Genomic DNA, 22,055 nt, shown 5'->3' on the forward strand with positions numbered 1-22,055 from the left:
GAAATGTATTTGGGACAGTGAATTTTCTTCCCATCCCAGCTGTGCAATGTGTTGCTGTGGCCTAATCTCACTACAGCTTGTGGCTGTAACTGAAATTGCTACCAATAACCAAGACACTGTGCTCTTAGCAAAGATTCTCTGTAACTGTCTTTTCATAATTTGTGTGATCTAGAACAGAGCATTACTGTCTTCCACTGTTGACAGAAGAGTCAACTTTTCTCCTGGTGTTCATTTGCAGAACTTGTTTGGGGCAATGTTAGTCTTTTGGTGTGTGCTCTGGGGCCCTGGATAACACAGAAACTCTTCTGCGCTCTGCAGGAGGGTCAGAATTACCTGACTGCCAAGGTCCCCTGTCCCTTCCAATGCACAGTCTGCTTGGTTATGTACAAGATGCTGATATTTTCTGAATTTGCTGCTGTTTTACTGGTTAGCTTTCTGGAGTGCCTCTTTCTAAATCAAACAGTTCCATAATGTCTGAGAATGAACTGAGTTTTCCTTACTGCTCTGCCCTCTGCCAGTACTTACAGAAATCTTGGGTTAGAGACTGGAACCTAGCAGGAGCAGAGAGTAAAGCATGAGTGTGGATAATTTGTGGTGTAATGTATGAACAGTGTGCAGGCTCATCACCTCCAGGGGCTTGGTACCTCTCTTCCCTGGAGCAGCTGAGGTGCCTTCCTTGCCCCTGACATGGAGCCCTGGTGGAGAGTCTTGGCTCCTCACTCAACCTCCAACTCTTTCTTAATGTGACCTGCCAAAACCACTGCTCAGATAAATACTTGTTTGTGACAGAACCCCTCAGGAAATGAGGGAAAGCATTATCAACAAAAGAAACGCAGAGAATACTTAATAATTCTTAACTGGGTTTAAGACTTAATTTCTGTAATGGAATCAGGAGGCTTTCTTGTCCAGTATTGATTTTTTTATGGTTTGAATCATATGAAATGTTTGCTAGCTAGACTGCTGCTTCAGCCCTACCATATTAGAGCAGGTCACTAATGTGCTGTAGAAACCAATTTTTATCTTCACCATCTGGTGTTCTGGGTTTTTTTTTTTTCCTCTTGAAAAGGAAGATAAGACACACTTGCTGGAGGCTATTACTGTCTCTCTGTTCCAGAGGTGAAACTTAACAGGAAATCTGGCATATGTTGGCTCTGAATTCTGCACATTAATACAGATTTGAACACAGTTGCTGGCTGATAGGTGGTCCCACTCCAGCTGCTAAGGAGGTAATGCACAGTAATGGAAGCAGAACTGGAACATAAACTTTTGCAAAGTGCTCTGAAAAAGGGCTGTTGCCTTTCATAATCTTGTTCTTTGGGAATAGGAAGCTTTTGCTAATTGCTTATAGGACTTAACAAAAGGATAGAAATGGATGAGACAATGAGAAGCTTGTATTAGAGATGGACAGGAGTGAAGAGAAGAAAATTTCCTGAGCTATCTTCAAGGTGAGCTTTCAACTGAGGGGAACAGGGTCAATAAGATTTTGGGCTCTTATTCTGAGGAGGGGTTTTTTTGTTTGTTTGTTTTTGTTTGTTTGTTTGTTTAAAACAGAAAAAAACTGGCATGGAGTCTGTTTGGCATTTCATAATGTTCAGGTGCAAGGCTGTACCTAAGCTTTAACACCTAAGTTTCATGCTGTAATTGTTACCAGGATTTCTGAGACATGGGACAGAGATCTTCTGCTGAGATTTTGTTTAGTCAGTTCAGCTCTGCGCAGACCTGTGCAAGGTCTGCACTGTGTGGACATATGCCTGGCCTCAGTAAGTGATAGAGGCAGGTAGCAGTGGGTCAGATCCATTTGATAACAGGCTCCAGATAAATTTGATTTTGCACAACTGTCTACTTTCGAGTTTGACTTGTCTTTGCTTACAAAGCTGTCTGTGCTCACTCTGGCCCCTTGGAGGTGGCATGAGCCGCCAAATTTCTGTATCACACTGTTGGGTGTGAAATGGTTCTTGTTTGCTTTTTACACTGTTTCGAAGAACAGCTACGTGTGGGCTCTACCTGTCTGTACTGTCCGGATCTATTCGCAGAAGTTATTGCAGTTTTATCTGGGTTTTGCATTCGTTTCCTAATGTGTGAATGGTGATGGACCTTCTGACGGGCTTTTCGGGCCGCACAGCCCTTTACACCTGTGCAGCCCGGGGGTCTCGCTAGCGTTCTCCACAGCCGCCCGTGCCGGGGGGAGCCAAACCTTGGCCCCGGGGAGGAAACCAAGTCCTGGCGCGCTGTCCCGTTCGCGGGGCGCGGGCCGGGGGCAGGTGCGGGCGGGGCCGGACGGGTTAAGGCCGGCGGGGCGGGCCGGGCGCGGAGCGGAGCGGGGCCGGAGCCAGCCCGAGCCCGGAGCGCAGCCGCTCTGTCCCGGACAGACGTCGCGGTGTGTGCGGACACGGCCACGCGCGTTCAGAAGCGCACACGTGAGTTTCCGTGCATTCGAGACCCCGTCTGCACACCCCGGGCTGCGCGGGGACCCTGCCCTGCTGGGGCGCGGCCAGCTCGTACGGAGTGCGGGCGCCGGCAAAGGGTCTTAAGTGCTTTCTTAATACGGTGTTATCTTAATCTGTGCAATACACCGAAAAAATACACTGCGTTATTTTGCATGATGCGTTCCTTCCCTTAAGGAAAAAAAGTCGGAGCCGAGGGGAGAGGGAGAGAAAGAAGTTTTGTACCCTTGTGTTTCCAGAGACCATGTTCTTAGGTCTGTTTTGCTATCTGTGATATTGTACTTAGGTCTGTTCTCCTATCTGTGATATGAGTCTAGAAAACGACATTTCTTGTTGCGGACTGGTAAGCTGCATTGCTGTAGCTTTGTTCTTTAAGCTATGCTCTGTGTGTGGTTTCTTGTATGGTCTTCTAAAAAGTGCAGTAGAAAGCACAACTCAAATCCAGTTATATGGTGAAAAATCTGATTTCACTAAGCTTATCTCTGTACTGAAAATTAAACTAAAAGCAAACAAATCCAACAGCCCCACAAACCAAATCTGCATAATCAGTAAAGAAGCAGCAGTTCTTACCACCATGCAAAGCTGAGAGATGTATTTAGGTTTTTTTTCAGAATGCTAGGTGAAAGTTTCAGACAAGTTAGACTGGCTGTGTCCTTATCCTTCTGTGCTACACTGACCTTTTAGGAATGTCTTCCAGCATAGGCTTTATGTTATCAGATAATGAAATAAAATTTCTGAAGTATATGATTTGATGCTGTAGAGAATGTTTTTTTTCTTGGGTATTAGTCTTAAAGACTGCCATACCTGAATTCTACTATTATGCCATTAGGCCAACTTCTATGTCTTGAGTAAATATGTCTTGGAGTGTGCTATTTCGAACAGCTCCACTGACACATTTGCTTGTGAACCCAGGCTCTGAATCTCTTAACAGATCAGATGCAGTCAAGTGACTTGTTTTAATCAGCAGTGGTGTGATTTAGGTCCTCATCAGTATGTCCTGAAAATAAACAGTAAAAGTTGACTTGTTTGGGACTGTGCTGAAATAGTCTGTATCTGCATTCTGTAGGTTTTGTGAAAGAAAGCTGATTTGTTGAATGGTAAAATGGAGCTGATAGTGATCAGTGAGAGGACCTGGAAGTTCTGCAGAAATGGGAAACTTACTTTAGAAGCAGAACAGGTATTTTCTTCTAGGCATGTTTCACAATGTATAGGCTGTTTGAATGACTTTTAAATACTTTAAATGCTGTGTCTGTTTCCGCATTATAGGATGACCTGCCAGCTCCTTCCAGAACCACACTTAAAGGAGACTAAATGAAGGCTTTGCAGCAAAGTTTTTAGTTTGAACTCCATATATAGATCTAGTAAACCATAATTTCAGAAGGTCTTAAATTACCAAAGTCTGAAGTCTAAACTTGTGGTAACTAGTAAGTTACTTGCTATCTGTCCCTAACAAATTTCTGCAATGTATCAGAGCTTTCAGACAACTTAGGGCAGCTTTGTACAAAAGGGATTTCAGGAGCTGGAGCCTGAGCTTTGTAATGCCTCGGTGGAGGTGCCCCTGCATCTCTGTGCCACAGTTCAGCTGTCAGTGTCAGCCTGCAGCAGTTTGCAGAGGAACAGCACTGTCACTTACATGCACAGGGTGACTCTTTGTGCCCTGACCGTGATTATTAAGCCTCTTATCTGGCTGTGTGTGCAGAGCGCTGTGGTTCGTGGCTGGTGGTACTGCTTCCTCTCTCTGCAACTTTAAATATTTAGTCTTGAGGTTTTACATTTTTGGTAGGTTTAATACTTTTCTTGAGGCTCTCTATTTGTACCATATAGCGCTGGTCTTTTATGCAGGATGTATGATAAATAAAACCTTAAATGTTTCTACCACAGATGCTTAAGAGTTACCAAAGAATCGTCTTCATTCCTTTTGCCCCACTCCCTTCCCAGTCCAGAAGATGACACCACAGAAATGGACTATTACTGGAAATATTCAGAACCATGGTGGAAGTAGGAGTGCTGCTGTACTTTCCATAAGTTAGCATTATGCCAGTGAAACAGGCTTGGAGAGAAAATGGATGTGGCACTTTGCTCTCCTTAGTCTAAAAGGTAGAGACCAAGACCAAGGTAGTGGGATAATGCTGCTTGGGAGTGATTGATTTGAGTTCAGCAAGTCATCTGAACTTGGAGATACTACAGTTAAAGAAAAAAAATTAGAGCCAATCAAAACCACAAGTAGATTCCCTTACTAATAAGCAAGTTCTCTGGCTGAAAAACTTATTCATTTGGCCTCATGGTGTTTTAGTAATAACTTTTTTTTTTTTTTCCAATTTGTAAAGCTACATTTTAAAAAATGTTTGTGAAAAATTACGTTCTCAGGTCCTTGAAGTGTACCATGCTGTTTCAAGTACAGGCAGTGCCTGCACAATTTCTGTAATAAACAAAATGTAAAACAGTTGCATTTCTGAGATAATTTGTCTCTGTAAGACCTATTAAATGAATGTTGCCTTCAATTACGTCCTCTAGTAGTACCAGATGAAAAAAAAGCTTCAGTTTAGATATATTTGTATGCAAAATGTTGTGTTCTCTATGTGCTTCCTTTCAGTTTGTTTCCCTAAATTTATTTTAGTTATAATATCAATAAACTATTAAAGACAATTAAAAGTGAACCGGAGCACTCAGCTCACAAAACTCTTCCTTACAGTTACATATTAACATTTTTGGCTTCTGCTGTGTTACACACCCTTTTCTGCCCTGGTATTTCTTTCTAAACTGAGGTAACCTGGATGGGTTTCTTGGGTTACTGTGCAATCATTGGGTTGTGTTTTCCTCCGTGGCCATACATGTAGCAGGTTGTGGAGGGGAACAAGGAACCAATTCCCATTCTGAACTGGTGCTGCTGCTGTGTACAGCTCTGGCTGCCCAGCACCCTGGCTTCCTTCTGCCTGTGCCTTCCTCTGGGCTATAAGGTGAGCAAGAGCTTTTCAGAAATGAGAAAAACAAAAGCAGCAGGGGTGGTTTATCCAGAAGAAGAGGACGGGACAGGGGGTGTCTGTGTCTGCCTGTGGCACAGGGTGCGGGCAGACAAATTTGCTGTGGGGAGCCCTGGCAGGGGCTGCGCTGGCTGCAAGCCTCCAGACACTCCTTTTGTGGTGCTCTACAAGAGCCATCTGCTGCTTGTAGGGTCGATTAAAAAAGCTGAAGGAATATGTGCAAGTAGGCAATTGTGCTGATATTTCTCTGCAGTGACAGTCTGAATGTGAAGAGAGTATTTCACAGTATGCCACCTGTGCCTGTGGTTAGTCATTGTGATAAACTCAGCTTTCCGCAGAGAAACTTTTGTAATAAGTTTCAAAATCTCTTGGAGATCTGTGTTTAATACCTGGCCTTTGCTAATGGAGAAGGGAGCCAGGAGGCAAAGAGCTCAGGCAGAGCTGGCAGGCTGCCTGCTTTGCAGGCTGAGCCTGGGCACAGCTCGCTCCTCTGCGCCATCGCACAGACCTGCCCGGACTGTACTGGCTCTGTGGTCTCTCCTGTTCCACAGTGGATCGATTTGGGTGTCTAACTACCCTGAAATTCTGCACAGAAATTCCTGTGCCAGCTCAGTAAACCAGGCTGGTGCTGTGCCTGGGCACACACCCTCCCTCTCCCTGAGATGGCTTTCTGCCCTGCTCAAGGGCTTCACCACTATTGTCCTCCTTGTAGGCTCAGGTTTGCTCCCAGGACTTTCAGTCCATCTCTAAAGCTGGCTAGAATCCTCTCACTGTAGCTTTCTGTGCCACCCCAAGCCTGTCTGCTCCCTCCCTCTTGCATTTATACAGAAACAGGGCAGAAGCCATCAAAGTCCCCCAAATGAAACCAGCCCTTCAATAAAGTTGTAGCCAATGTATTTGGAACATCTTGGTTTTTAATGGACAGGGAAGAAAACCATGGGAGTGTGCCTTGAATTATATTATGGCTTGAAGGCTAAATTTTATAATGACTTTATCATTAAGATACTATTTGTGTTTTCCTTCAGAAACGTTTGCATTAATTATGAGAAACTCAACTTAGAGCTGATTTACAGACAAAATTTAATTTTTAATCAAGATTACTTAAAGCTAATTTTAATCACAGTTTCAATCAGCAAAATCCTTCACTTAAATAACTGTCTTTAAGTCCTTGACTTAGATAACTTAACAATATTAAATTTCATTATAAATATACACATTTTCAGTGAATTTATTGATGCAAACAAGATTCCAATTGAATAACAACCATTAAAGCATGCTAGCTTGCAACTAGCCAAACCTTTTGTCGAAAACATTATCTAGGTGATGTTTTATTTCACTAACTCTTTATTCAGGTAGCTAGTGTAATATATTTCTACATACTCATGCAAATTCTTGGCTTTTGTTTAAAGAATAGTGAAGAACATATTCTGACTTGGTAGGAGTTATACTGTCATAAAGGAATTTTTAAACAATTAAAATACATACATCTGTCATTAACACAAATAATGTTCAAGATGTTATGTATTGGGAAGAATTCTTAAAGTGTCCTTTTAAGTTTGAAAACTGTTTAGCTAAAATCCCAACTCCTTTGAGATTTTTTGGAACAGAGGATTTTTCCCACTCAAAAAAGAGAAAAAGCTTGAACGTTTACTCAAGAGTGGTAGAGGAAAATGCAGTTCATAGTCCATCACTCTGTGATCTTTGTGGCTACTATTGGTTGAAAGGAGGTAATTAAATAAGTTGAAATGAGGGAAAGAACCTTTTAGACAAAGGTGTGTTTTTGGCACTTGACAAGTTTTGATGTATTTCTCTGCAAGTAAAAGAGCAAGCTGTTAGCTCAACTCACCTGTAGAACATGCAGTATGTGGTAACTGCTGGAGATCTGCGTGGTGGGATAGGAAACACCAAGTGGTGTAGAACAGGTGAATAGAGATTGTCTACTGTCCTTTCTCATAAAAAACCCAAGAACTGTCAAGCTTGGGAGAGCCAATTTCAAAGCAAAATAAGGCAATTATTCTTTAAGTGAGTAGCACAACAGGGGAGCTCTCTGCTGCAGACTCTGGGTGACTCTCTTGCCTTTTAAGTCTGGACTGACAAGTTTAGCTGTTTCTCTACTAACTTTGAACAGTATTTTGCCTGAATACTCAAGTTCTTGTGTACTTAATAAACAGATCTGAAATTTGTGATATTTAAGGATTATTTTTAATAAAGGGTTATATTTAAGGGTTATTTTTTTCTTCTTAAGTTTAAACCTGCCCTGATTAAGATAAACATCTCTGATTTGGCTGCAGAAGAGAAGACCTGGAGAAGAAAGTGCTGCCAGGACATGTCACATGCCAGGAACTATGGAATATGCTATCCCACGACTTGTGCCTGCTGTGGACTGGGGCAGGAGCACTGAGGATTCAGCTGCATAGCTGTGTCACAGCTGTACAGCTCCCCTGAGACCAGGCTCGTTCTGCTGGGAGGACTTCAGACAAAGGTGTGAAGAAAACTTGCACTGTCTGCAAGGCCCCTGGTGTTGTAAGTGCTTTTTTGCACACAGATAGCCAAGTGCTGCATCTCCACTTCGAAGGACTGGGATGTAAACTGGCTCCAGTTCAGCTTCTGCTTTGGTGCAGCTTCCATTTGGAAATCTCCAGAGTCTGCCCTGTGACTCTGAGACCTCAGCTGGATGCTTTTCTACTCTTTCTCATCTTACCTCAATACCTCAAGACATCTCTTTCAAAATCATTTGTCGTTTGAGCTCTGCTGTGTGACAGTAAGTGTTTGTAGTGTAATTATTTCAGTGGAGAATTACGGATGTGTGAATGTTTTTTTCTTTGGTTACTACTTCAAATAAGGATGGGACCTCATTAAGCTGAAGTATTTCAAATAAATTCATAGTTGATATTTTGGATTTCTTTAAGTTTTTAAGCAGATGAGATGCAAAAAGCATCTGTTGATTTCTTTACTCTTCTGTCACTGCAAGCAAGAGATTCATCTGTTGAGATGATTACACAGTAAGATACAACATGTTGAGAAAACCTTCCCTGTAATTTTCACAGTTTTGGCTTTTTTTTTTTTTTCCCTTCCATTCTTGCCCAAAATGCTGCTTCTATTTGCAGGCATTTGGGCTGTTCTATAAAAGCCTAATGTCAAGCTCAGTAAGTCCTTTGCTGCCTTGGTGTGTTAGAGCAGAGGCTTCTCTGCTGGCAGGGTTCCCAGCACTGGGCTACTCGAGTAGCTGTTGTCTGCAGCTCCTCAGGGACTTCTGGTCACTTGCAGACTGAATTTGATTTTTGAGTAGCTCCTAGGTGAGAATGGGGAATGTGCTGACTGCCCAGCTCCCCCTTGTTCCCGTGAACAGAGAGCAGTGGGCGTTGAATTCCAGTTGACTCATTGCAGTGGATCTGCATTGCTGAGGCTTTTTTATTTTTAGATGCAGGGATGCTCTGTAATATTTCAGCACAAGGGATGATTTACTTGTTTCCTTCCACTTCTTGTCCTTAAGTAGCTGTTCTTAGTTCTGACTATGTGTTTAAATTTGATGCTTTAAGTAATATAGCCTTTTGTAAAAAAGAGTAGCTGGCCAGGTTCTTGATGGTAATGAAATGGACAACAATGTCAAGTGGCGTGCTTTCATGTTGACTACTAGGTGAGAATTAACAAAAATCAAGGAAAAAAAGGCTAAGGAGCTAGGTCAGAAAAATGGAATATTAAAAAAGATAAACTTCCTGAAAATATTAATTATGGAATAGTTTAATTTGATTTAAAATGACTGTAAATATTCCATGAAATAACACAGGTAGCATAACATAAATGACAAAAGATGGACCTTTTTAGTTCAAGGCTTGGAAGGAATCTTTAATGTGGTGCATTAACCAGCTTGCTGGGGATTGTTTAATTTGCTTCTCAGTCCCTGGGGAGATGATATTTAACTGTAAAATAACCACAGGGTAATAATAGACTAAGTGAACCTGGTGTTTATCTGTCAACAATTTTAGCTGCAGAGATGGAAAGCCTATGCTTTTTAAAATCTTTCTGCCTGTAACCACCTCTTCTAAGTTTTTTGTTGGTTGCCACTCTGTATAATATCTGGTATGATTAGGATCTTGTGCTATGGCTGTGTTCCTGGGTTTTGCTAAAACTGTACATATCTCTTAATGAACTGTTAAAACCCTTCTTCAGACACTGACAGTGAATGTGAGGGCTGGTGATGATCAGACACAAACTCTCCCTTCTGTGCTCTGAGACCCTGCATGGGGTCCAGCAGCCATGAGTAATTGCTGTCAGATCTCCTCTGTAAATTAGTCCAGGTTCAGTTTGGTTCATAAAAAAGGCAGTAAAATTGCCAAAGCAGCTGGCATTGACCTCCCCAGAGTAGCAGAAGTGTGATGTAATCTAGAACTTGGACTCCCTCTCCATCATCAGGTTTAATAGCCCTGTGTCCAAAATAGTGCTGAGTGGGTATGAGAAATAAACCCCGGCGCTGCTGCTGTTCCTGGGGCTTGCTTTAACCTGTGGTTGGGTAGGGAGCCCTACCTAGGGAACCTGGGCTTTGGTTTCTGGATGCTTATCTTAAGTGGGCTGTGTGGTGCTTGAGAGCCCAGTAAAATAGTCCCTGGCTTTAGAACAGTCAAATATCTAGAAAATATTTTTCCCTTTTCAGCACATTTACTGAAGTCCTCTAGTAGTAAATAACAGATATGCACTCAGAATATATATGCCTGTAGTATCTTATATACATACATTTTTTACATTTATTAACATAAAATTGAAAAACCAAAAGATTTTTTTTTTCTGTAATGGGCCTTTTATTGCTTAGTCAGTAAAGTGGAAGGCTTATGATTTATGCTTCCCTGTCCCAACTGGCTACACTGAGAAATGGAAATAATGATGGGGCTGTGGCTCAAACATGGGATTTCACAGCAAGAATGGCTTGGCTGTTGCTCAGATTTTCCCCATGATCTCCAGAAAGTAATTTTTTTAACTTCCACTTTGTTGCTTGTACAGTATGACTGCTAGTGCAAAAGAACTGTGCTGGATTTTTTTAAGTAGGAAAATCTTTTTAAATTCCTGATCATTCAAGCATCATGCACTCTGGTCCTCCAGAGTATCTTCTGCTTCCACCCTGCACAGTTTGAATTTTTACTTAAGGCCTCCAAATATACACCCTCTTGTGTTCTTGTCACCATCCCTTGTTCCCAGAAAGGAAGGTATTGATTGAAGCAAGGACTATTTGCTGATTGTTACTCTTCCTTCTTTTTCCCTTCCACCCTCCCTAGGATGCAGGGGCTTTGATCCAGGATGAACGAATGCTACTATGACAAGCGCATGGACTTTTTCTACAACAGGACAAAGACGGACACGGCGGATGAGTGGACAGGACCGCAGCTCATTGGTGTTCTATGCTTTGGCACCTTTTTCTGCCTCTTCATTTTCATTTCAAATTCATTGGTCATAGCAGCTGTGGTGAAGAACAAGAGGTTTCATTTTCCCTTTTACTATCTTCTGGCCAACTTAGCAGCCGCAGACTTTTTTGCTGGGATCGCCTACGTGTTCTTGATGTTCAACACGGGCCCGGTGTCTAAGACGCTGACAGTGAACCGCTGGTTTCTGCGCCAGGGGCTGCTGGACACCAGCCTGACGGCGTCCCTGGTGAACCTGCTGGTCATCGCCGTGGAGCGCCACATGTCCATCATGCGCATGAAGATCCACAGCAATCTCACCAAGAAGAGAGTCACCTTCTTGATTATATCCATTTGGGCCATTGCAATTTTCATGGGTGCTGTTCCGACCCTGGGCTGGAACTGCCTCTGTGACATTACTGTCTGCTCATCCCTGGCACCCATTTACAGCAGAAGTTACCTGGTGTTCTGGAGTGTCTTAAACCTGGTTGTCTTCTTCATTATGGTGGTGGTTTACATAAGAATCTACATGTACGTCCAGAGGAAAACCAACGTCTTGTCCTCACACACCAGTGGGTCCATCAGCCGGAGGAGAACCCCCGTGAAGCTCATGAAGACTGTCATGACTGTCTTAGGTAAGAGACTACAAACCATGCTGGGCAAGGCTGGCAGTGCCACTGAATTGGTTTGTGTTGGTTTGGTTTAGTTTTTATTTGAAACAAACCAACAAAAAACTCCACAAAAACTCAGCCCTCCTAACACAAAGAAACCTCACTGAACTTTTAAGTGCTGGAGACATCTAGACTTCTGTGTGCTTTAGACACTGAAAGAGCTGTTGCACTATGCAGAAACATGAGATAGAGGACTGGTCAACACACAGAAGAAAAGTGTAGATGGCCTTGTTACAAAACACAAATTTTGAAGGTAAAGGTTTTTGGGTGGGTTTTTTTTCTTTTTTTTTTTTTTAGCAGGAAGATACAAAATCACTTTGGAGAAAGGCTTGTGAAGGTTTATAACTTTTTAGTAGAACATTTTCAAAGTAATGTTTTTTAATATTTGCACAAGGCCATGAGCAAATGACACATGTTGGGTGTCGATATTTTTCTTTGCACATCTTCCTCTTGGCTGTTTCCTGGACATAGAAACTCCTTTCCCCTGGAGATGCACCTTCCCTGGGGAAAGGAGAGAATGGCTGGTGGGTGTGTGACTTTGCTAGAGGTTTGTTTCCAAGGAAGGATTCACCTTCATTCTGTGGGTATTGTATGGTGAGAAATACTTTTAGATAATGATGGTAGAGTCTAGCCTTAGATCTCTAAATAATAACATGAGATTTTTCCCTGGGTTCTAGCCTAAAGACACTGTTGATACTTGATCAGCTCAGATCACTTGCTCAGGGAATTGTGATGTAGTGCACATTAAATTAGAGATGAACAGATCAGGTGACTGATCCTTGGAACAAATACCAGCTGTAGCAGTAAATTTTCTCCAGAATTACTTGAATCTGAACAAGATGTATCCTGGAAACCAAATATCATGTCAGCAGGGCTCCAGGTGGAACTGGGGGTACACTGAGACATTTGTGAAGCTGGGCTCAGGTGGTGGTGGACTCTAAACCCACAAATATGGCTTTACTGCTCTAACAGCTGTTCTGAGGTTGGATGAGCCAATGTAGCAGAGCTGGAGCTTTTGGGAAAGCTGGTGGTCATGTATACCTGGGGCACAGGTGTGTCATACTGCAGCATGGTAGTATTAGAGAGCTCTGGGAGAAAAGTGTAATTTTTCATGGAGATAGGATTTGCCAGGATAGGAAGTTCAAGTTGAGGACACTTTCTTCCCCTTGCAGTTTTTGGGAGCTGTTTGCACAGTCTGGTATCTGATTTTATTGTTTTTTTTTCTGAAATAATAGTGCTGTGCTGTATAACACCTTTGTCTACCAAATGATGTCTTAAAGAGCTTCAGAGGCTGAAACCCATTAAACTTCACAGTGCCTGACCTTGTAAAAGAAAGTGAACTGGTAGTTCAAGCATGTACAAGGTTTTCACTTCAGTGTCTTCTGGAGCTGGCTTGTCTGCTGCCAAAGCCTTTTCCTTCTAAATCATCACCCAACTGTTCTTTTTTGAGAGCCAATTTGTGGTTGTTCCTGTCCCTCTGCCCTTGACTTGCAGGAGCAAGATTTGATCTTTTGCCCCACCTAAGCTCCCGTGCAGTGAAACCTAAACCATCCACCTGGAAGGAGAAAATCCCTGCAGAAAAACTCTGAAATTGCTCCAAATATGACCCTGCCCTAATGCATAGGGATGAGTAGACTGCAGTTAACTGCTGCATTGGAAAGACACAGAGAACAGAGCACTTTTAAAAAGCAGCTCTCTGAGCATTTCTGTTGAAGGCAGGACTGCACCCTGCAGACGATGTGGGAGCTGGAGGGACAGGGATGGTGGCTGCCATTCCCTCATCCCTCAAGGTCCTTAGCCTGAGGCAAGCCTTCAGTGTTCTCTGTGACCATGCTGCTGTGTGGATATAAACCCCCCTTAAAATCTCATTTTGAACTTGGTATTTTTTTTCCTAGGGAGCGGGGTCTTAGGACTATGGGTTGATTTGAAGTTCAGCATTAGCTTCCTCTTACTCTCAGCATATGGCTTTTCAGCCATGAAATTGAACTATAATTCGGGCAGAACATTTAATGTTATTGCGTGCTGGACCAGGCAAATTTAACTTAGCTTGAGTGCTGCTTTAGAGATCCTAATTTTGTATATTTACTTTTTCAGTCAGAAACAAAACTGAAACAGAGCCTGCTTCCAAAGAAGTTAAATTAGTGCTGGTGCTGCTGGATGTACAGTCTACTACAAGCTCATGGGTCAGAGGAAAAGTATCTTGGCATGTTCCTTCATATCAGTTCTCCAAATTTTGACTCTGAGAGGCTATTTATAACCATTTATTTCCAAGAATGAGAACTTATTTTTTTAAACAGTTTGAAATGTGCTCTCCTGGCCAAGTAATTCAAGCACTGTGTGCAAAATGCATTAAAAACCAAATAGATTGTTTTCTGGACTTTCCAATTACTAGGAGTCACCAAGTGACCAAAGTGATTCTTCCAAAATTCTGCTTATAACAAGTGAAGGAAGAGCCTAGAAACTATATACAGCCCGTGGGTTTTGCCCAAAGCAGTTATTTTAAATACATTTTCCTGAAACATCTGAAAATGCTTTGGAGTACACACCTGATACAATCTTAAAAGCCTATTCCAAGATGCTGTGCTGGATAATGCATAACAATCCCCAACATTCTTGTTCATGTGCTCTATTGCTTTCATGGGAGATTCAGGACAAAATCCCTCTCCTCTGCTGCTGTGTGGAAGGAGGCTATGTGTAGCTGGGTACTGCTGGCATGCTGCTCCTCCCAGCTTCCTCCTGCTCCCTCCTTGGGAAGGCTGGGCTGTGGCTGGCTGCCCTTCAAGCAAAAAATCCCTGTCCTCTCCGAGTGTTCTCCTCCTGTGGCCTTACAGCTGAGAGTTGGGGGAAATTGAGATTTTAGGGTCATTTCATGGATTCCTGGTGACCACAGCTTGTGGTGGCTTTTTGCACCATCACTTAGGCTTGGAGGGTCCCTTCCAGAGGCTGAGTCACGTCTCTGTCATCTGCGCATTCCTGCCATAACCCCTGAAATAGTCCATCATGGAACAGGAGCAAGGCTTTCCCTTTGGCATGCTGAACCACAGGGTGTTATCCAGTTGAAACTGGAAGATGTGAAACCAAGGAAAAAGGGCTAAAATCCTCTTGGGCTGACCTTGTGGCATAATCCCAGCTCAGCCTGTGACTGTAGCTTTGAAGAAGAGTGGCTGCAGGTGTGTGGGTATGTGATTTTCAGGTGGTTGTGTATGTGGTAGCTCCTCTGAACCTGGCAGTGAGATTCCTGCTGAAATAGCAGCTTTGGAGGGGATGATTTTCAGTTTCAGTGAATTTTTAGTTTAATTGGTAACTTGCTGTTTTAACTTGGTCACACATGTGGCACTGGCATCTGGAACCTACTGCACTTTTTTTCTCTCAGTGTTGGCATGCTCAGGGACAGCCTTGACATGCAGGAGTTTATGAAATGATGCTGTTGAAGCATCAGTAGTGCTTCCAGATCCACAGGAATTAATTTTTAAACAGAGATGATGTAATCTACAAGAAATCCCATGGTTAAATCTAATGGAAAATCCTCAAACTAACCTTGAGCCATTGCGATCTCCCATAATCTGGTGAAGAGACTCCAAGTTGTTCTAATCTATGTGGCAGTCAGACTGTATTTCATGTCACTTTTGTGAATTTTAATGAGTCCCAGAAGTTAAATTATTTTTGGAGTGTGTCACTTCATCTGGGAGGGGAGCTCCTATGGGATAAATATTCTGCAAACAAGAAAATTGCTGAAGGGCTGAGACTAAGGTATATTTTTATGCTTAACCATGGCTCCCTCTGAAAGCTTGGTGGTAAAAATAACAAAATCTGAGCAAGGCTGCAAGTCTGAGACGTGCTTCACTTTCATCTCTGTGGTGCTAAGAGCAAAATGTGTTTTTGATGGAGTCAAAGCAGCAGCCCCAAGAAAGCATTATCCAGTAACTTGGACACTCTCACTGCATTGCCCTGTCCTTGTTTTCGGTCGTGGGAAGTGTGTGGAGGCACAACTGTGCCTGCAGGTGTCTTTTATCTTCCCTTACTTTTGAAACCTTTTAGGGCTTTGCTGGTATAGATAGACAGGGATACATCCTATGAGTTCGTGGACTACTCCTGCTTGCAATCTGGGGTTCTGTTTGAAGGAGAGATTTCTGTGCCTTTTGTTAAGTGTGCCTTTTGGGGTCTCTTTCCTCTCCTGCTGACTTCCATAAAAGCGTGGTTGCACCTTGCACTCTTTATGGTACAAGTGGTCAAAATGCTTTCAGTGTCTGTTCTAAGGAAGGTTTGTTACCATCTCAGTTTGTGCATGGAGCTGGTGGATTGGCAGCTTTGCCAGTGACCCTTGTTAGTGAAAGCTCTGTGTCTGAACACTTAACCAGGCACAGTATTTTCTGGGTAGCTGGGTTACAGCACTTGTTATAACTGATGGGATTTGCAGGTGAACGCCAGGACAGCAATTCTGTACAGTGTTTTGTCCATTGTAGATGATAAAAGAGGGCTGGTGCCCTGCTCACAACTGTTTAGTCAGCATGCAGGAGCCAAACCAGTGTGTAGAACAGAGACTGACCAGGAAAAACAAGTGTTGTGGTAGCAGCATGCAGCTCCCAGTGCCAGTGGGCAATGGAGGAATGTTACTGATGTTAACCAGTATCTCAAAACTAACACCATGAAATTAGCACTTAGCATCACAAAAATCTTGGTACAGCAGAGTTGAAAATTCAGTTTCTGAAGAAAGTGGTGTCTTGCCTTTCTGTTCAGTATTGCCTAGAGCAGAGTAAATCAGCTGAATTTTGTCTGTAGTCCAGGAGCACAAGGTTGCAGCAGATCCACAATACTTTGTCCTGGATACATTTTTCAGCAATCCTAGTGCTTGGTGAGTCACACAAATCCCCCTAACATACCACAATGGCCTGCCTGTCACATAGGCAGTGTCCTCTCCAGTCCTGGTGGGGAGGTGTCGGTGCTGCTGGCCCCAGCCCGTGCGTGCAGCGCTGCTGCTGGGTGCCTGGGTGCTGCTGGCACTGCCCCTGGCACTGCCTCTGACACTGCCTGCCTCCTGCCCTGGCCAGGCTCCCTCCCACTGCTGCCTTCCACAGCTTGGACACGGGACTATCAGCAGCTTTGAAAAGATGAGGTGGACTTGATTGTTCTACCAAAATTGTTGAACAGATATCCACATTCTCAGAGAGCGTTTAGGCATGTAGATGCTATTATTTGTTGAATTATTTTTTTCTAAGCTCCAAAATAGTGAAACTCTGCTGTGATAAGTGGTTGGAATTTCTTCGGTACGTTGTTCAAACTGTGACTGCTGGGCAGAGTTGTAATTTTCTATTTCTGTATGTCAGACAGCAATTGTGGCTTGTGCTAAGTTAGTATTATCATGCACATGGCTACTCCTTCCCTGGGCTCTGGGTGAGGGATCACGGGGTGCAGTGCAGTGGGGACACCAAGGGCCAGATGGGGCAGCCCAGGGACCCTCTCCAGCTTGTGGCTGAGGCTGCATTTGGTAGAAGTGTTACCCCTGCTCACCGTCACTTACCCTCAGTGTGGGTGTTCAGGAACTTGGGAAGGTGCAAATGCAATATTGAGCTGCCTTCTAAGCTGTGGTTTTAATGTTTTCTTTGTGCTGTGTTCAGTCTAAGATCTCTTCTACCTCATTCTCCCTTTAATTTCTTTTGCCTCTCTTGCAGAGTTTTCTCTTCCCCCCTCCACTATGCACTTACTTCCTCATACTTTTTCTGTTTTGCTTTTGGGTTTTTTTTTTCCAGGGGAGAGAAAATAAAAGGCTCATGGGTTAAGATAAGGACAGGGAGAGATTGATGACTTGGATTAAAATTAAGTTATTACCAATCAGATCAGGGTAGGATAATGGGAAATAAACCCAGATCTTAATACTTTCCTCCCATCCTCTATTTTTCTTGGGCTTAGCTTTACTCCTGATTTTCTCTATCTCCATTCCACAGTGGTGCAGGGGGACAGGGAATGTGGTTCATTGTGCCCCGACTGCTACATCCTTCACTTTACCTTCACCAATTAACCTATTTGTTTCCTCCTCTCTTTTCCTGTGTAACTAAATTTTTTCCTGCAGCTGAATTACTGTGTCTCAGCATGCAGAGCCTGGGAGGGAGCAGTGGAAGGAGGCGAGCTCAGCTCTGAGCGGGGAGCTCACGGTGCTCGTGTGTTGTAGGGAGTGGCACATCTTACATTAGCTGTGGGTTTCCTCCCAGGACATGTGCAAATTACATGGCACCTGTCTTATTAATTGGCACTGCAGAGCCAGCTGTGGGGTGGCAGGAGACTTGTCTCTTTAGATCATATTATGGCAGTGGTGGAAGTGAACCAACTGATGTCTTCTCCTCCAGTGCATGAAAGACATGAACAGAGGAAATGTGCTCCAGGGCCAGTTCTCTGCTTTTAAATGCTCCAGAGCTCTTGTTTATTTATCAGCATGGATAAATCATTGTTGTGATGACCTTTTCCCATGTGTGTTTGAGCAGATGCAGTCAGCAGCTCAGATTCTTGCTCCTTGCAGTCTTCTGAGAGCTGCCCTGCCTCCTGCTCAGGGCTTGGCGCAGAAGCTGTAGCAGATATAATCTTGCTACCATCATTAGAATTTTGTCCTCTCCTGCTTTTCTAATTTTTGTGTAGAATTTTGACAAACTTAATAATCTTGTAAGATATTAAACACTCCAAAACCCTAGAAGTTTGAAGTCAGATTTGGTTTCCTTTTTATTGTCTCCTATATTTCTAGGTGCCTTTGTTGTCTGCTGGACCCCTGGCCTGGTTGTATTATTGCTGGACGGACTGAACTGTACTGACTGTGGGATTCAGCATGTTAAAAGGTGGTTTCTTCTCCTGGCCCTGTTGAACTCTGTCATGAATCCAATAATTTATTCATACAAAGATGATGAGATGTGGGCTACCATGAAAAGGATGATTTGCTGCTCCTCTGAGGATAAGAGCCAGGAGAGACGCTCATCTCGGATCCCCTCGACAGTTCTCTGCAGGAGCACGGATATCTCAGGCCACTACATTGAAGATGGCATCATTCAAGGGACAATTTGTGGAAAAGGAGATCTTGGTGACAAAGGAAACTCCTGAGCTATGCAAGGGACTGGCTTGGCTGGAAAAGGAGAGGGGGAAGGGAGAGGTTTTGTAAGAGGAGATCGACTGGCAAAGCTAGTAAACAATATATCCACTTTGTTCCAGAGCCTCAACTCCAGTGTTAACAAAAGTTCTTATAAATAATTGCCTGATGGAAAAACACTTTGTAATGAAGAAAACTTTCTGTACTGCCATCCTTTTTGTCTTTCGAGTACATGAAATTGTTTTTTCATGTGAATGGAATAAATACCTCTCAGAGACTTCTTGTGCATGGAAACAAAATGTCAGCAATGTAAAGACACCCTCCTTAAGCTCCTACAGAGAGAAGAAGCCTGCCTGACTGTGCAGGTTTGGCATTCATTGAGTATTTATGCTTTGAATAGTTTCTGTGCATCTTGAGGAGGATTGCAGGCTTGGTTGGACAGACTTGTGACCTGTTTTCTTGGTTTGTGAATTTCATGAAATAGTTAATGCTTACCTCTTCTCTTCCTTCTTATCTTGCTTTCAAAATAGGTAGTTTGATAGTTTATTGAAGCTACGCCAGAAACCTGGCTGTGATGGGAGAGCCAGACCAGGCACCAGGGTGTGTGAGTGTCTGACCACGGACTGTCAGGATCTGGGAGTACAGAAAGCACAAAAGCCATTATTTCTTCTACAGTAGGGTGAGTGCTGCAGGCAAAGACAGTGCACTCTGCTGCTGTTGTGTAGGCAGGCATTGAGGGTGGATTAACTGAAAAGCAGCGAGGCTGTGTTCATTATGCTCATTTCTTACTTCCCTAGATAACAGCAAATGTGTGTGCTTGCTCCTCTTTGCCTGCTGTGCCACTGAGAGAAATGAGATCCAAAACTCTGGTTTACAAGGAATTTTTAAGGGAAGTTTAAATACCCATATGTCCACTCTCAATCAAGCTATTAAAAGTAGAAATTAATTTACAGGCAAAAAAAGGCTGAAATCAGTTTAAGCCCCTACCATAGTACAGTCTGCACTGATTGTCAGGCCATGTCTGGAGCACATTTAACCTCTGATTTGCAAACAGGTCTTACTGGAACAGGGGGAAGGGGCCATGAAACAGCGAGCCATGGAGGGTTTTCAGCATTGTGGCTGATCAAATCTAGGGCTGATGCAGCTGCAACCCAAACAGCTGGAGTTTGACTTATGGACTACGCTCTACAGAGGGTCCAGCAACACAAAGCTCTATGGTAAACTTCTTCTGTTTAAACTTTTAAATTAAAAACTGGATTGTAGATTTCTCAGTACTCTAAAAGGCTGGTTCATGCTGTCTGGTTTCAACAGCAGTGAACTCCCTGTTGCCATTTTAACCTCAAGAGGAGTTTCCTGTGTTGTCTCCTAGAGAAAGTCTGATCCCTAGTATCAAAGCAGGTTACCACAACCAGAGGTCACTTTGAAAAGTTTTGGAAGTTCTGGCCGCTTGGAATTATCAGAGAACAACATGAAGAGCCAACACCAAGGATATATTTTATGAAGCTGAAAGATAAAGTTCAGCTGCGGTTTGGACAAATTCTTCCTTTGGTGCCACTTGCATATGGATAACTGGACTGTGTTGGTCAGAACAGAACCAGCCCTTGGCTCAAAGGCTGAGCAGGGGATTTGCAGAATGCACTGGGGGACTTCACATCAGCCCTTGGCATATCTTCAAAGACAGTAAGGCCCTGTTCAGAGAGCTCTCCCATAATATGCTCATCCCATCCCATCCCATCTTGTTGGGATGTGGCCCAGTATTCAAGGTAGATGCTGTATTTGAGCAATGCTAGAAATGTTTACACATTTTTTGCTATTATAATGCAATTTTTTGTGCAAATACTACTTCACTGCTTTGGTGTTCTGCAAAGCGTGTAAAGTGGTGCTTTGTAGAGGCGGTGGTGTGGTGGGTTGAGCCTGGCTGGAGACCAGGTGCCCACCAAAGCTGCTCCATCACTCCTCTCCTCAGCTGGACAGGGGAGAGAAAATAAAAGGCTCATGGGTTAAGATAAGGACAGGGAGAGATTGATGACTTGGATTAAAATTAAGTTATTACCAATCAGATCAGGGTAGGATAATGGGAAATAAACCCAGATCTTAATACTTTCCTCCCATCCTCTATTTTTCTTGGGCTTAGCTTTACTCCTGATTTTCTCTATCTCCATTCCACAGTGGTGCAGGGGGACAGGGAATGTGGTTCATTCATCAGTTGTTGTCACTCCTTCCTCCTCATGGTGAGGTTTTCTCAAACTCTTCCCCTCTTCTTTATGGGGTCCCTCCCACAGGAGACAGTTCTCCTCAAATTTCTCCAACAGCATGTGTCCCCCATGGAGTCTCTAGCCAGCAAACCTGCTCCAGCACAGGCTTTCCACGTGCTCACAGCCTCCTCTGGGCATTCCCCTTCTCCTGCATGGGATCCTCCACAGGCTGCAGGTAGATCTTTGCTCCACCATGGGCCTCCATGGGCTGCAGGGGAAGCTCAGCTCTGGTGCCTGGGGCACCTCCTGCCCACCTTGGTGTTGGCACAGTTGTTTCTCTCACAAATTCTCACTCTCTTCTCCAGCTGCAGTTGCACAGGTTTTTTTCACCCATCTTAGATACATTATCCCAGATCTGCTGCCACTGTTGCTGACGGACTCAGCTTTGGACAGGGGTGGGTCTGTCTTGGAGCCAGCTGGCATTGGCTCTGCCAGACGTAGGGAAGTTTCTGGTGTCTTCTCACAAAAGCCACCCCTGTTTCCCCTGCCCCACGGCGCTGTGGAAACCCTGCCCTGCAAACCCAGCCCTTGCTGGGTGCCCAGCACGCAGGCACCCCGTCCCTGCGGCTATGCAGTGCACAGTTGGTCTGAACTAGCCTGAAGCTCTGTATGCAAACCTAATAGAAAATAAAATGGTACTTCAAAGTGAAAGCCTTGTTTTGCCTCCTGTTTGAATGGTGGTTGAACAACTATGGGGAAATGTTGTTTCATGTTACTGTGGCTCCAGGGTGGGGCTTGGGGTTGCTCTAATAAAATTTTCCTATTTACTAGCAGTACTGGCCAGTGTATTGCTCGGTTGAATCAGGCCCTGAAGAGAACTTGGATGAAGATCCTGAGCATCTGCAGCATTAGATCTCTCCTGCAGAGCTTGGGATTTAGGATGCAAAATAACTACCCGTGGATGATATTTCCAGGTAAGCAGGAAGAGGTGACTTCTGTGAAAGTAAAGGACTTGGTTTATTATTTTTTTTTTTTTTACAGCACTTCATACTTCATCCAGTGGACTCCTGGTCTGGGTTAAGGTCTAAGGTCTATTCTGCTACAAGTAAGTGCCCTCAAAAGCCTGCAAACTGGTACATGGAGAATGGTACTATTTGCAGTGGCATGCCCTTTGTTGCTGCAGAATGCTTTCCTTGGAGCTGCTACCTCATGGTCTACTGCTATAAATTGCAATGTGACATGACTGGAAAAGGAAACTGATGTTGCATCAAACTTTCCTATGAACTGCTACAGCACAGGCTGTGTAAT

General features: G+C 43.6%; 1 protein-coding gene across 1 annotated transcript; it reads left to right on the plus strand.

Annotated features, from left to right (window-relative positions):
• Positions 1-8,144: 8,144 nt before the first annotated feature.
• On the plus strand, positions 8,145-18,707 carry LPAR3 (lysophosphatidic acid receptor 3). Its single transcript, XM_041483360.1, has 3 exons — positions 8,145-8,186; positions 10,693-11,450; positions 18,217-18,707. The coding sequence occupies exons 2-3, from the start codon at positions 10,715-10,717 to the stop codon at positions 18,564-18,566; spliced, it is 1,086 nt and encodes a 361-aa protein (XP_041339294.1). The 5' UTR covers positions 8,145-8,186; positions 10,693-10,714; the 3' UTR covers positions 18,567-18,707.
• Positions 18,708-22,055: the final 3,348 nt, after the last annotated feature.

This window comes from Pyrgilauda ruficollis, unplaced genomic scaffold, assembly GCF_017590135.1.
Source record: "Pyrgilauda ruficollis isolate IOZ18807 unplaced genomic scaffold, ASM1759013v1 scaffold6, whole genome shotgun sequence".
In the NCBI taxonomy this organism is placed as follows: domain Eukaryota; kingdom Metazoa; phylum Chordata; class Aves; order Passeriformes; family Passeridae; genus Pyrgilauda; species Pyrgilauda ruficollis.